Here is a 15,211-nt window from a genome sequence, read left to right on the forward strand (position 1 = left end):
TACTTAAAATATACTTAATGTGTGTGCCTTTTGGACATATTGTGTACTAAGAAAGGAAATAATTCAATTATTGCATATGATTTGTATGATATATTTATGAGTCTATATAAGCCTTTGTATCCCCCCTCCCTCTCTCTCTATTTCTTTCTCTCTGCTATAAACACACACACACAGGGGAAGTCAGGGAAACAGTAACACTACTGCACCTGTCCTTGTGTTTCCTGTTGCTGGGTAACAGGGTGCATGAGATCATTGTCTGTAGTTTCCCTGGCGATGAGGAGCCTCACTTTGGAGCCAGAAAGGCGGAGCTCTTGTGCTACTTCCTCAGTGCCCATATTGGACACATCCACATCACCAATCCTGAGGAGCAAATCACCAGTCCGCAAACGCCCATCCTGCACACAGCCAAAAGGATCATGAAGGCATGTCTTTTTCAGAGCCCTGTATGTTATGGTGTGTGGGTAAATGCTAGTGCTTTTTAGAATTAATGTGTGATGAACGAGCATATGTTGATCATTACCTTTCCAGCTGCTCCCTGAGGTTTAATGGTTTTGACCATTGTGCCTTTGCTCTTCCCTGCCACAATACCGAATCCCAGCCCAGAGCCATCATGCTCCAGTTCAATTAGCTGGACGTTTCTTGGCTACAAAATAAATAAATAAATAAATCTTAATGTGCTTGCCTCTGATAGGCCATTTACTGCAACCACAGTTTCTTAGATGTTATTACCACATCAGACACTGTAACTGCTAATAAGATTACATTAATAGCATTACACCCTTACAATTAAAGGCTCCTAAGTGGTTCTTGGTGGAGAGTTCTGATTTCTAACCATTCTGGTTTGTGGCAACATGAACAACAATGAATGGTATCAGTGACTATATTTGGAAAAGTGGGTTAAGAGAGGAGGCATTAATTTAAATCCCAAATTTAAATATTTATGTGATGAACCAAAAACACGGTCTTGCATGTTGTAACATTCAGATTTTTTGTTCTTTCAGAACATTCCCATTCATTATGCTAGGAGTACAAATATGTTTAAAAGCATTTATTTGTGTAACATATAATTGTAATTCAAATATTTTTTATCTTTTGTCATTTTATGGTAACAGTGGCATAGTATTAAAATGACATTGTCATTTTATTCAATGAATAAAGTCATTAGAATTAAGTCATTTGAACATGGCAAATGCCCTGTCTACTGTGTTCCTGCTCTGTCTGTGTCTCATTGTTTCCTTTGTTGTCATGTACTTAGAAGCACATTTTGTTTTGTTCCTGTCTCCTTTGTGACCCTGCCCCCTCGTTATCTGTCCCAGGTGTTCCTTGTTAGTAGTGTGTATTTCAGTTCCTTTGTGTCATAGTTTCTTTGGTTGACATTTGTGTGTTTGTTGGGTCTGTCTGTTTCTTCTTATTATTCTACTTCTTGTGCTTTGTGTCTTAGTTTGGTGTGGCTGTATTCTCTCATCTCTAGTCTACTAGTATCTGTTAATATAAGTATTAAAGATATTAGTATCTCTCTCTCTAATCTGTTAATATTTCCCTCTCTCTTTGGTCTGTTAGTGTTTCTCTCTCTCTCTCTCTAGTCCATTAGTGTCTCTTCTTAGTATGTTAGTTCCTTTGTCCTCCATTGTCAGTCCTAGGTCTCTCTATGTAAGTATCCCAGGCTGTCTGTTATGTATCTGTCTCTCAGTCTAGGTCTCCGTATATCTAGTTCTCTCTCTCTTTGTCTCAGGATCTCTGTTAAAGTATCTCTGTTAAGTGTCTCAGTTCATTATCTGTGTTCTAAATAAAGTGCTGTGTTATAGCGTTTGTGTCTGTCTCCCTCAGTCCTGACAGCAAATGAGAAAAATGTATTCATCACATATATTTGGGTATAACATTGTATGTGAGTTTTGTTTTAGATTAAGGTTTTTTTTTTTTAATACTACACAATTATTACCATAAATTAACAAAAGAGGGGGTGAATGTTTATATTTTGATTTAAAATTATACTTTACTAGAAACTGTATAAAAACATATTTAATTTCTTTAATATTAATTCTAAATGTTACTATGAGAAAAGATGGAATACAATTGAATAGTTAAATATACTACAAAGTACTTTTGATGTATTTTTTTTATTTTTGTTTTATGCTGGAAACTATTCTCTAAGTCACATATAAGGCAATATCATTCAGCCAATAAAAACGGTCATGCAGTGAGTGTTTTAACAATCTTACAGTGAAAGGACCACTGACGCTGGGCAGAGAGACGGCACGGCTCATGCGTGGTGGAGAAAGATCACTGACTGGTCCTCTGGCTACAGTCAACATCGTCATGGAGGCGGCATTCTGTAACACTCTGAAGGCGTGCTGTTGGGTTATGGTGGAATCAAAAACCTCCCCATTCACTGCCAGGATCTGATCTGATTCACGGAGTCCATCACTGAAAGTGAGAGAGCAATAGAATATAGAAAATTGAGAGGAGAAAAAAGCAAACATAGTAAGTAAACTAAACGTTGTTAATTTGGGTCTTAATTAATTCTACAAACTTAAATTTCTTTAATGGACTGCCACCCAGTCCAGAATGTGTTCCTTCCTTAGACCCAACATGCCACAGATCAGGACGAAGTGGTTCCAGAAGATGAATGAATGACTTAATTTAATTCTGTAAGCAATTGCAGATGAACACTGTAAAGGCCTGTTCAATACTGGTGGATTTATGGTGGCTTTATTTTGGTAGGGAAAATGGTGATTATAAATTCTATTGTTTTTCTCTGTGCAGCTGCACATGCATTCAAGATTAAAACAGTAAAAAAATCTGTTTTAAAAATGCTAAATTACTTCACATGTTAAAGTATTGAAAAACATGTTTACAAATTGTTCACTTTTTACTTTTGTTACAACTGTGCCCATGTGTGTGTTTCCTGAGAGAGAGAGAATAGTGCCTTGGTTTCTTGTGTCTGTGCCGGAAGGGGTTAAGTGCCATTTTCTTTGGGGTACATGTTTTCTTCCTGTTTTGTTTAAGTTAGGGATTTAGGTTAGTTGCCTGTCCTTTGTTTGATTTTTGGTTTATTTAGGTTAGCTAGTTTTTTTGGTGGAGTTAGAATAGCTTTGGTTTGTTATTTTAGCCTAGTTTACCCCTGGAGAGAGATTGTTTGCTGCATATAAATACTTGTAAACAATTTTAAATACACTTTAAACTGAGCAAAACATTGTGTGGTTTTCTTGTACACTCCCTGTACTATCCAAATTTTTTTAGCCCTTAGACAGGAACGTAACTAAATTATTGCTAAATTATTAGTGAGGTTACACACACACACACATTTATGCCACAAATCTAGATTAAGGGCTGTTTAAACCAACAAAATACAAAGAAAATAAAAATAAACCTGTTAAGTTGAAAACAGCAACAGAAATACATATATTAAATACAACTAATTATTAAACACTCCACACTGACAATCCTTAAGCATTCCTATTGTGCCTACATTGAAAAAAGACTTGTGTAAGATATAAATCAAGGTTTCTTCTCTTCTCGTATTGAGCCAAACTGAGTCATAATCCATCAACATAAGTAGTCCTACACAAATACAAAATGCAAAGATCCCAACTAAATGGCAAAAGCGTTTGACTCAATAACAACGAAAATAGATTCTTAATTTCTTAAAGCTTGTTTGTTCATTGCATATTTATATCTGAAGTGGATTGTCCTAAGAAACTGAGCAATCTCAAGGTCCCTTCTCCCTGATTCCAAAGCTCTGTCAGTAATCCTTCCCTGAACTGAATATACATAAAGGTACTATTAAATGGGGCATAGTTCCTACGTGTAGTAACAACAGTAGTTCAAAGTTTCCAAATATGCCTCTATGTGTGTTTTGGTCAAATTAGGATGTAGATTACTACAGGGTTAGCTGTAGGATAAGAACCAATTTTAGTATTTTTGCCTGTATACCTGTGTGCAATAGAGCCAGCTTTTATTCCCTGAATGAAAATTCCAGATCCTTTGTAGTCACTCTGCTTGTCTACAACATCGAAGCCCAAACCTCCTTCCCCCTTTTGAAAATCCACACTCAACACACGGCGACCCTAGGACAGGAACACAACCAGACAAAACATAGGCAAACGTTTGGGCTATGGCTGGAGTCAGAACTGGGAAATTGATATGAATATGTTTGAACTATTCAGAAAAATGATAATACACCATACCATTGCCATGGACTGTATAGTTGATTGAATGTCCTCTGTTATGATGGAAGTTGTTGGTATATGGTTAGCAGAGCCATATCGATCATTTCGCCGTTGAGCTGACAGATAGGATTCACTGTGTCTGAGATTACACGATGCCCCAATACGGCCAATTTCATCTCTGAGGGACTGGGATCGGGGCAAATTACTGGAACCCTGCACAGAAACACAAAAAAGGACAGACATTCTGGGACAGAGGAAGCCATTTGCAAAAGTTTGGATGCAGGTTAAATGTTTTTTTTTCTATTTCTTTCCCCAATCGAAACTCATTTAAACTTAAATACGGTCATATTCAGTTATTTTAAGTGTACAATTTTTTTTGTTTAGTTTGTGGGTTCATTGTTTTGGGGGTGTGGTGGGGGGGCATAAAAACCAAATATGCCTTTAGTCAGATTTCTGGTACACTCCAAAAAAGTTAAACAATCATCTCATACATGTGTATTTTATTTACTTAAACTTTTATTGGCCTGGCAGGTCTATATTTCTTCTGTTTAACAATCATTAGTTTTGTAATGTCCTGTTTCAACCTTTTTTTTTTTGTCTAATTGTCTTAAATGAAAAGGACAAAATATCTCTTTTTGCACAAGACCGTATATATATATATATATATATATATATATATATATATATATATATATATATATATATATATATATATAATATAGTACTGTAGAGTGTATTCATTTTTAAATTTATTTATGTTATTCAAATTTATATTAAATGACATTGACGTTCAGACTTAAGTGTTCAGTGTATTCCAGTTCCCGTGGTCAAGACTAAAGACAACAAATATACATTGTTACATTTTAGGTCTGGTTCGAGTTTACACTGATACTTAGTGCTGTGTTCGGGTGCTCATCAGAAGGTTGTATAAACCGGGTAAACTTCACTGCGTTCGGGAACTTGGCTAAAGATCCACCCACTGTACACAATATGTCCCCATTAATTGATTTGTCATTAAATAACAGCTAAACGGTTTTTGAGTAATAACAATATTGATCATATTTGGCTTTTATTTACAGAAAAAATGCATAAAAACTATTCAAATGCATATTTGCCATTTTCTCCTGTGAAAGAGGTAAAAGGTCGCGATATACGTCACATCTCGTAAACTGGTGTATCTTCTAGAATCCCGAGTTCACCAGCGGTAAATACGACTTTGTCCGCTGTTCGTGTCCAGGTTACAAGTCGGAAAATGGTATTTCCCAGTTTCTGACATCTCTCCAACGTACCCAGTAGTGATGTGTCGGTCGCGAACGAACCGGTTCAAAGAGCCGGCTCTTGTAAGTGAACGATGAGAGCCGGTTCCCGTCTAAGACCGAGCCATTTTTTCTAAGGCTTGTCATATTATGGAATCAGATTTGTGCCAAAAAGAATCGCACAAAAAAAATCATCTCAAACGTAAAACTTGTAATTTTCAAACAAAATATCCAGCTCTGACCTTTGTGCTCCATGGTTTTAGTGCGTGAGCTCTGAGTTCTGCGCGTGCTCTCTGAGTTTTGTGCGCCAGCTGCACGAGTTTTGTGCGCATGCTCTGAGTTTTGTGCGCCAGATCCCTGAGTTTTGCGAGCAGTTTTGGCACAAAGCTCTCGCGCGGGCGGGACTTCTCATTGGTGCCTTCCCATTGGCTAATGAGTTTTTGAGTGACAACTTAGTGCCCTGAACGTTGTTCACGACTCTGAGTGCGGGAAGCGTGTGTATTCGGCTTGGGATTCCGCTTTTGCAGAATATAACGCATTACACACACACTCTTGTCTGTGATGTCTCTCTTTTCTCTGAGACCTCCTGTAACAAAATGCACATAAGGCATTTGTTAAAAACAGATTAACTGTGATCTTCAAAATAAAATTTGAGCATTTAAACCGTCTAACAGTGATTACGGGAAAGTGAAGACCCTCTATGTTAGTACACGATAGGTTTTTGAACAGAAAACCAAGCACTCATAAATAATATTTTACAAATAAACGCTCATTTATTCTGTTTCACGCGGAGTAAACAGACATCAGTGTGCATTCACCTCAGATCAGTATCTGGTAACGAGAGACAAACAGGTTTGTTTTCACAGTAAAATATTTAATGTTTTGATTTAGACAGAACATTACCTCAATATCTACATTTATTGTCGGAGTTTGCAGATATTTCATAGTTTTTAAACAGTAAAGTAAAAAGAGAATTCGTGTCTGTGTAAAATTACTAACTCTTTAATGTTGAAATCTTTCCTGTCTCTCCGATGCTGAGCTGCAACGAATGACGTGGGCACTGAGTTGTCACTCAAAAACTCATTAGCCAATGGGAAGGCACCAATAAGAAGTCCCGCCCACGCGAGAGCTTTGTGCCAAAATTGCTCGCAAAACTCGGGGATCAGGCGCACAAAACTCAGAGCATGCGCACAAAACTCAGAGAGCTCGCGCACAAAACTCAGAGCTCGCGCACAAAACTCGTGCAGCTGGCGCACAAAACTCAGAGAGCACGCGCAGAACTCAGAGATCACGCACTAAAACAATGGAGCACAAAGGTCAGAGCTGGATATTTTGTTTGAAAATTATAAGTTTTACGTTTGAGATTAACTTTTTTTTGTGAGATTTTTTCTGGCACAAATCTGATTCCATAGTCATTCAACCAATCAGAGAACAACAAGCAAAGGTACCAATCAGCGAAGGGTTATACCACCAAGCAGGGAGGGGAGAGGTGGGGGGCAAACAGGAGGAAAGTGAAGAGGGAGAGCCGAAGGGAGAAAAATGTCCGAAAGGAAAAGAAGCAGTATTTTCAAAAACTGGGCAGATAAGGACAGAGAGAAGAAACCGGATCAACCCCTCCGAGCTGAGACACTTGGTTTTCCTGAATGCCAATCTGCCTTTCAAAAAATAGTTGAAGAAAATGTTAAATCAGTTAAATGTTTGTTGACAGTTGTGGTTGTTTTAATCACTACCGTTGAATGCTGCTGTTTTGCACTTTGCAGAGTATTTGTTTATTTTATTATCCAGAAATGGATGATTATTTGATTTAATAAGCTATTTTGTAATACCTACCTTTTGGGTTCCATTGGCTATACTTCAGAATTTACAAGTGATATTTATTAAGGTGTTTAAATAAAAATCCAGTTATTTATACAATTGAATGTGTGAGTGCAATCAGTGAGTTATTACAAGACAGCCATAAAAACAAACGGCCATTGCAACACTATTTATTATTTTTAATATTGAACAATAATATTTTGTCCATATAGTCATGTAAAATGTAGGTAATATTGTTCTGTACCAGTGGAAATAAGTGGTAAAACAAAGAGCCATTTAGGAGCCGAAAGAGCCGGCTCTTTATGAAGAGCCGAGCCAAAAGAGCCGGCTCCCCAAAAAGAGCCGAAATTCCCATCACTAGTACCCAGCCAAAGTATGTAAAAACTGGCATGTGACGTACGTATGACTTTTATTTTTGCGAGCCAGTCATCGGGGTCGCCAGCTGGGCCGAATCAGAGGGTCCGCAACAGAGGGAAGGCTTTTGGAGGTCTGACTTTGGAGCATTGTTTGTTTTTATCGTGGCCTTATTATTGTTACATCTTTGGGACATCTTAGCGCCCTGTGTTTGGTTCGTTACGATGCCCTTGGTTCGTGTTGCATTCATACTCGTAATGAACCATACCAGTTCGTTTAGAAACGGACCGTGAACCACTTGCTCACGCGGTCTCTATCCGCTTGTTTGGTACCAGAGTTCGTAGGGGAGCGTCCACAGAACCGCATTTACAGGTGACTGTAAGCTGACTGAACACACCCAGTGGCAGTACAGTACACATTCGTACAGTTCTAGGCAGTAGGGATGTGTGTGAAAGGGAGACAGTGGGAGTTGTATGACCCCTGTGACATTTTCTCATTCACTAAGCATGGCTTAAGTGGGCACATAGAGAAAGTGTGTGTGTGTGTGTGTGCGCGCGCGCATATGCACCCGTGTGTGAGGGTGGGCGTGTGGTTTCTCCTCACTCAATAAAGCTTTAGTAGTCAGCTCAGGTAAGTAGCTTACACGCGGCCTCCGTTTGGTCCCTGCTACTATTTTCAAAGGAATATCTCCCACTGAGAATACACCAGCGAGTTGCAGGCATACACTTAGTTTAAATATGAATAAAGGACCACCTTTAGAACAAGGTTATGCTTGGTTGAGCTGTTAGCATTGTGCTAGGAGTTTAATGTGTCCCATAGTAACAATGATGCAAGCATAGGTACAAGGACTTTTCCCCTCTCTGAGCAGCTGAGCCGTTTATCTCTTCTTATTCTGTGCATAGCTCACTGTGTATTGACCCTTGTCCATGTTCCTGGTGTCCAATCTCTGTCTAGCCGTTGTTTAATAGTCTGTGTACTAGTCCTTGGCCTGTTGTACTTTCCTGTCATTTGTCATTACTAGATTGTTCAGATTAGCTAGTAGATAAATTAATTTATAAAATAATTTCAATAATATTCACTGCAGTGTTTACAAAAAGTAGCCCAAGATGGCACTTATTGGGAGAGTTCTACTAAAAGAACGAACCTAGTTATTAGTGACAGGTTTCTGACACTTGTTGGTGTGGGTAGCCATTTGGTAAATTATCTGCAACAAATTTACACCCAAATATACACTGTTTAATATAAAAAAATTTTTTTTGACACTTTTAGCCATAATAATAACTTTCTCAAAACATATTCATGACAAAAGGAATTTAATATTTATTCATTCATTCATTGTCTGTAACTGCTTATCCAGTGTCCGGAGCCTACCCGGAATCACCGGGCGCAAGTAATGTTTTACTGAATAAAAATGTATTGACCAGGATTTATCCATGTCCCACACACCTCAGATTAAAATGAAAACACGAGTGACCATAGGCTCATGTGTAGCTGTTTCAGAGCTTTCCATTCTATTTGTCAATATTTTTCAATCAAGTTTATACAAGAGTGCATCTGGACACCTGTGTAAAGAACTTTAAAATAGATGAGTTTTTAGATTGTGGGAGGAAACCAGAGTACCCAGAGGAAACCCACACAGATACAGGGAGAACACACCAAACTCCTCACAGATAGTCACCCAGAGTGGGACTCAAACCCACAAACTCCAGGAGCTGTGTGACTGCGACACTACCTGCTGAACCACTGTCCTAGGTTAGCAACATTGCATGATAGGGCAAGATATCTCAACAGATTTCTTTGAGAAACTAAGAGTAATATCCCACAAACTGTGGAAGCTATTAGTTTAGTTGTTGGAGCTTTTTTGTTTGATTTGAATGCTCACATTTTTGAAAAAGCTATTTTGAATGGTCACTAATTTTACACAGTACTATGTTATTTGACCTCAGAGCCATTTTCCAGGCTACCACAGCAGGGAAACATCGATAAAAAAACATAACTGATGAACATATGAATGAAATGCTGACATATTATATAATTTAGCCTCAGAATTGGGATTCTCCTTAATTCCTGGATTCCACAGTCAAAGAGACTGCATAAAATATTGCACAGAAACATTACCAATAATAGGCCTGCACTCTCGACTGCTGTAGGTTTGTACTTTACCTTTAATGCTCATTTGGTTGGCTTCCATGACCACTCACACTGCTCATCAATACCAACTGGCAGTATTTGTCCTTTTGACCCTACCTTCAAATGGAGGTTGCCTTACAATCACTCAAAGCTTAAGGCTTAATGGTCACAATTTGTAAGTGCTTGATTTAAACAGGCATTCATTGGTAATTTGCTGGTAATTTTTCACTCTGTTTTATCCCAAGTAATAGGTTTTAGGGTTTAATTGCTTTCTAACTCCTTGTGCTTAAGATATATATAAATCTTTTGTTGTGGGCAATTTATATATTTGCTAAGTAGAAAAAATATCTAGCATTAAGTGTAACTCTTCAAGACTTCATTAGCATATATTTGTGTTCAGAATTTCTGTCATAAACCTGTCACTTTCAGGCTTTTAGCTCTAAGGAGTATTGTCCTGTGGTCATCTCTTCAAGGAAGTCTTTAGAAATTACATAACAGACCAGCATAGCAGGTCCAAAGCCTTGTGATATCAAACACTAATAAAAATAAATAAACAAAGATGTCCATATAATATACAATAATTATTAATCAATTATGAAGGATCTCACTTATTTAATTTAATATCATGAAAACAGCACTACTGGAATAGCTGACACAGAAGTAATCCCTGGGGCATTGGCTATTAAGAATAAACTTTGGGTGACCTGATATCAAAGGAAGTAAAAGCAGTTATTAGTGGTATAATGGTCTCTGTGCTGTTAATTTATCCCCGGCATTACCCTTAAGACCTGGTTGCCAAGAGTATTAACACAAATCCCTTTATTCCCTGGGCAGTTGGCAGTTCATAAAAACTGAGTGGCACTGTCTCTTTTTAACCGCTTAAACCCCAAGGGCCTGTATGTAAGTCCACATTTGTTCACTACACAACGCACAATACACTGTCTAGTTAAAAAATAGTTAACTACATGTCAGCAGTGTCCACCCAAGAACAGTTCTCCTTAATGTAATGTTAACTAACATGACTGAAAACTCTTATTAAGCATGTATACTTTATGGCCATACATTTGTGGACATTTGCTCATTGAGTATTTCTTCTGAAATTAAGAGGTGCTGTGATTAACAGCCACATATTAATTAATAAGGACAGCATGATTAGTTCTGAACTAGTTCTAATCACATCAACTAATCTGTACAGTACAGTACAGTAATTAACCTGATGGTGGTGGTCAAAATAGGGCTTGCATGCCCCCCACAAGGTTTGTATATACACCATTAGGGGACATGACTTGGAGTACCTGATGCAGTTGCTGATGATATTGTCCAGTCTCTTGCATGATGAGAATCTGATGGAAGAGTGGGCTCTGTAAAACACTTTTTAGAAGGCTCAGTTTCTCCTCTGTACGCAGTTCTCCTCTCCCCTTTAGCCTCTCCTGAAGGCGCTCCACAGCCAACAGAGCACGTTGTGTATCTGCATGCATAAATGATTGGCATAACAACACATAATACACATGTAGGTGGGGATATGGAATTTTATGATGCATTGTAGTAATGTTAAAAGATTTTGAAATAAGCAGACAGATGACCATACCCATTATTTTGACCTTCTAGCATTAGCAGCAGGTCTGCCTGGTTTCTATAGCCCTTCTACTGAATTCTACAAGACAAAGATACATATATAAATACAAACTTAGAAGCCAAAACCTAAAGAGCATTCAATCTGACAAGTGTTTATTGTTGTTTACCTAGTGTTGAAGTTTAATTAATGAATTATTACAGAGAATATTGACATTACGAAACAACAGAAAAATAATGAATAAAGGCCTACCTTCCAAGCCTTACTCTGAATCAGTCACATGACCAGGTTTTTGTCAGTCTCTGCCATTGAGGCATCAGATTAATCAACAACATGCCCCACATAACTGCATAATGCATGGGTCTTCATTTCTGTAGTGATCTGTGATTCTTCGAGCTGGTGTATTTAATCCTTTGCAAGGCTGAAGTAGGCTTTGTTTGCGCTGCGCCAGTCTGCTTAATGAGCTTTAGCCAGGGAGGCTTACCAGCCTTAAATGGCCTTAAACCATGAACAACGGTAATTAACCCGGACACATGCCCTACCACCGTTCTTACTTTTACCCCACCCTTGTTTCAACAAACTCCGCCTCTAGCATAGCACTGCGTAATGGTGTAATAATTCTCATTGCTTATGCCTATCCAACATTTCTCTGAAATAAAGAGTAATAATCTGTGGTTTGCCACAGTAGCAGCTTGTTTCAGGAAGCTGGCCCACAATGTTGGACAACTTAATTAGGATCAAATATGACACTTTAACTCACCTGAAAGATGTTTTTGGATCTCTATCATATGAATTTCCACTTTTCCATAGCCCAGGGCTTTATAACCCTCTGGCCACATTTTGTATTGGGCTTAGGGCAAACATGGCCAAAGTCATTTTTTGCTTGTCCAAGTCAAGTTTCAAGTCTCTCATCACAAGTCCAATTCGAGTCTCAGGCTCTTTGCATCATGGAGGGGTCCTTCAGATTGATGGAGAATGTGCTACAGAAGGTTCTATATAGCACCTTTCAGAAAAGGATTCTATATGGCACCAAAAATGGTTACTCTTTTGTTACAATGTCAAGCTTGTTACAACATTCACACTTGTCAAGCCATTTGAAGAACTTACCATCTCCTCTCCCTAGGAAAGAGTGAAGGCGGTCACTTGTGTTGTTGATACGGTTGCAAAATTCTGGGAATTTTCAAAGTTGGGAAATTTACCATGAGAATTAACAGGTAATTATGGGACTTAATGGAAATTAATGGGAATAAAATGGGAATATTCAAAGCTAAAAATGAGAAACTTACATATAGTTGTTAAAAAATATATATACTGAAGCATAATCTTGGCTAAAATAATTAGATATGATAGCAAAACATTTGAATAGCAAGCAGCTGCTCAATCCCAGGCACATGGCACCCTGAAGGACTATTGAGACCTAGAAACCTTACACTCGCCACTACTGAAAGTACACATTTGGACCAACGGACTACCTAAAGTCAGGCAAGTTCTGATGCGGTTCATATTTTTATTGACAGTAATAGCACTGAAACATTTAAGCAACTACTAAGTCAAGGTGTAATCTCACAGTTGCTTGCTATCTGGTAAATCTGAAAAGCTCAATGAGCAATTTCATTTAAGGGACTTGTTTACTAAGGCTAATAAGAGGTCAGCTTACCAAGGCTAGCTACTTATATATTTTTTGCCTCAGTGGGTTTCTGTAACCAATAATTAATACTTATAAATTATTTATTTAACATTTTGAAGAAAATTAGCTTTAGTGTTTTTACACTTTGTTAACAGAAGAATGCCACATGGGTACCTTTTACACCAGCTAATGTGGATGGAAGTTTTAGTTTTTGTGTAAATATTGTGGAAAGAGGTACATTTTAAATTACACTTTTTTTGAGGGGGTGGATTGTTTTTTGATTTAACTTTGATCATTCAGTGAATGAATTAAACATTTATAAATTTCCACTTGCCACTAACAGTGTCATAGTTATCATGTGTATTGTTATGCTTATGTCTGATGTTGACAAAAAACCGTACATTGATGATAGTGTATGATATAGTTCCTTTAAATTATCCAATATTTTCTATTAATTCCTATAAGTTCCCAGTATTTCCATGCAAACTTTACATTCTGGAATATTTCCAAAGTTCCCAAGCTGCAATTCACATGGAAAATTACTGGTAATTTGTTGGAACCCTAGTTGTTGAGGTCTTGTGCTCCTTCACCCACTCCACTACATGACCAGCATGACCAGGCACTCTCTAACAAAAAAAACAGGTTTTTCTTAAACTTTAAGGTGGAACATCACCCTCATTCATAATATTAAATCTGAAAATTAAATAAGGAGCTGTTTATAAAACAACTCGCTGCATAATTGCAATTATTATTATTATTATTATTATTATGTAAAAGGTAAAAATAAAAAGACCCTGACCTCTTTCCAGTCACCTCCTTGCTGACTTGCTTTGAAGATGCTGCCTGAATATTCGAGAGGAACTGAATAAAACATATTTAACAAATGTAATAAATACATGTAATAAATCACTATTGCACGTCATATTTGCCAAGTGTCTTGTAAAATGACAGGATATATTCATGCAGACAGCCAGGACTATTCCTTTTATTGTATTAATTCTGTTCACTACAAACTCCAAATAGCCATGGCAGGAGGCACAGGAGAATATACAGTCATAAATATACTCCTCTCTCTCCTCTCACTCTACTCTCCACTCTCCCTCCCACTCATCTCTCTCCTCACTCCTCCTCCTCTCTTCCTCCTCTCTCCTCTCTCCCCTCCCTTCTCCCTCCGTCCGCTCACTCCTCCCTCCCCTCACTTTCTCCATTTATATGTTTTATATCCTTTTGTCTGAAGGAAGTCAATAAAGGTCACCATACAGAACAAAACATACACATGCACACTGAATCAATGAATATATATATATATATATACACACAGGGGTTGGACAATGAAACTGAAACACCTGTCATTTTAGTGTGGGAGGTTTCATGGCTAAATTGGACCAGCCTGGTGGCCAATCTTCATTAATCGCACATTGCACCAGTAAGAGCAGAGTGTGAAAGTTCAATTAGCAGAGGGTAAGAGCACAGTTTTGCTCAAAATATTGCAATGCACACAACATTATGGGTGACATACCAGAGTTCAAAAGAGGACAAATTGTTGGTGCACGTCTTGCTGGCGCATCTGTGACCAAGACAGCAAGTCTTTGTGATGTATCAAGAGCCACGGTATCCAGGGTAATGTCAGCATACCACCAAGAAGGACGAAACACATCCAACAGGATTAACTGTGGACGCAAGAGGAAGCTGTCTGAAAGAGATATTTGGGTGCTAACCCGGATTGTATCCAAAAAAACATAAAACCACGGCTGCCAAATCACAGTAGAATTAAATGTGCACCTCAACTCTCCTGTTTCCACCAGAACTGTCCATCGGGAGCTCCACAAGGTCAATATACAGGGCTGGGCTGCTATAGCCAAACCTTTGGTCACTCATGCCAATGCCAAGCGTCGGTTTCAATGGTGCAAGGAGCGCAAATCTTGGGCTGTGAACAATGTGAAACATGTATTGTTCTCTGATGAGTCCACCTTTATTGTTTTCCCCACATCTGGGAGAGTTACGGTATGGAGAAGCCCCAAAGAAGCGTACCACCCAGACTGTTGCATGCCCAGAGTGAAGCATGGGGGTGGATCAGTGATGGTTTGGGCTGCCATATCATGGCATTCCTTTGGCCTAATACTTGTGCTAGATGGGTACTAATAAATTATTGTGGTCTAAAACCAGGTGTTTCAGTTTCATTGTCCAACCCCTGTATATATATGCAGTGGCGGATGCTGGTCTTTCAAGGAGGGGAAGCTCAATTTCGGCCTACATCATAAAATGTGTCGGTTTATTTATACATAAA

The 15,211-nt window shown here is 38.3% G+C and overlaps 1 protein-coding gene across 1 annotated transcript in view; it reads right to left on the minus strand.

Annotated features, from left to right (window-relative positions):
• The window catches only part of si:dkey-92j12.5 (multiple PDZ domain protein), a 78,903-nt gene extending 66,767 nt beyond the window's left edge, over positions 1 to 12,136 (minus strand). The window contains exons 1-7 of the mRNA XM_066654271.1: positions 12,058 to 12,136; positions 11,020 to 11,192; positions 4,188 to 4,382; positions 3,934 to 4,067; positions 2,220 to 2,424; positions 521 to 643; positions 207 to 395 (exon numbers count right to left, since the gene is read on the minus strand). Of these exons, the coding sequence (XP_066510368.1) occupies positions 207 to 395; positions 521 to 643; positions 2,220 to 2,424; positions 3,934 to 4,067; positions 4,188 to 4,382; positions 11,020 to 11,192; positions 12,058 to 12,136 (1,098 nt within the window). The remainder of the gene's footprint in view (positions 1 to 206; positions 396 to 520; positions 644 to 2,219; positions 2,425 to 3,933; positions 4,068 to 4,187; positions 4,383 to 11,019; positions 11,193 to 12,057) is intronic.
• Between the last annotated feature and the right edge of the window lie 3,075 nt (positions 12,137 to 15,211).

This window comes from Hoplias malabaricus, chromosome 2, assembly GCF_029633855.1.
Source record: "Hoplias malabaricus isolate fHopMal1 chromosome 2, fHopMal1.hap1, whole genome shotgun sequence".
In the NCBI taxonomy this organism is placed as follows: domain Eukaryota; kingdom Metazoa; phylum Chordata; class Actinopteri; order Characiformes; family Erythrinidae; genus Hoplias; species Hoplias malabaricus.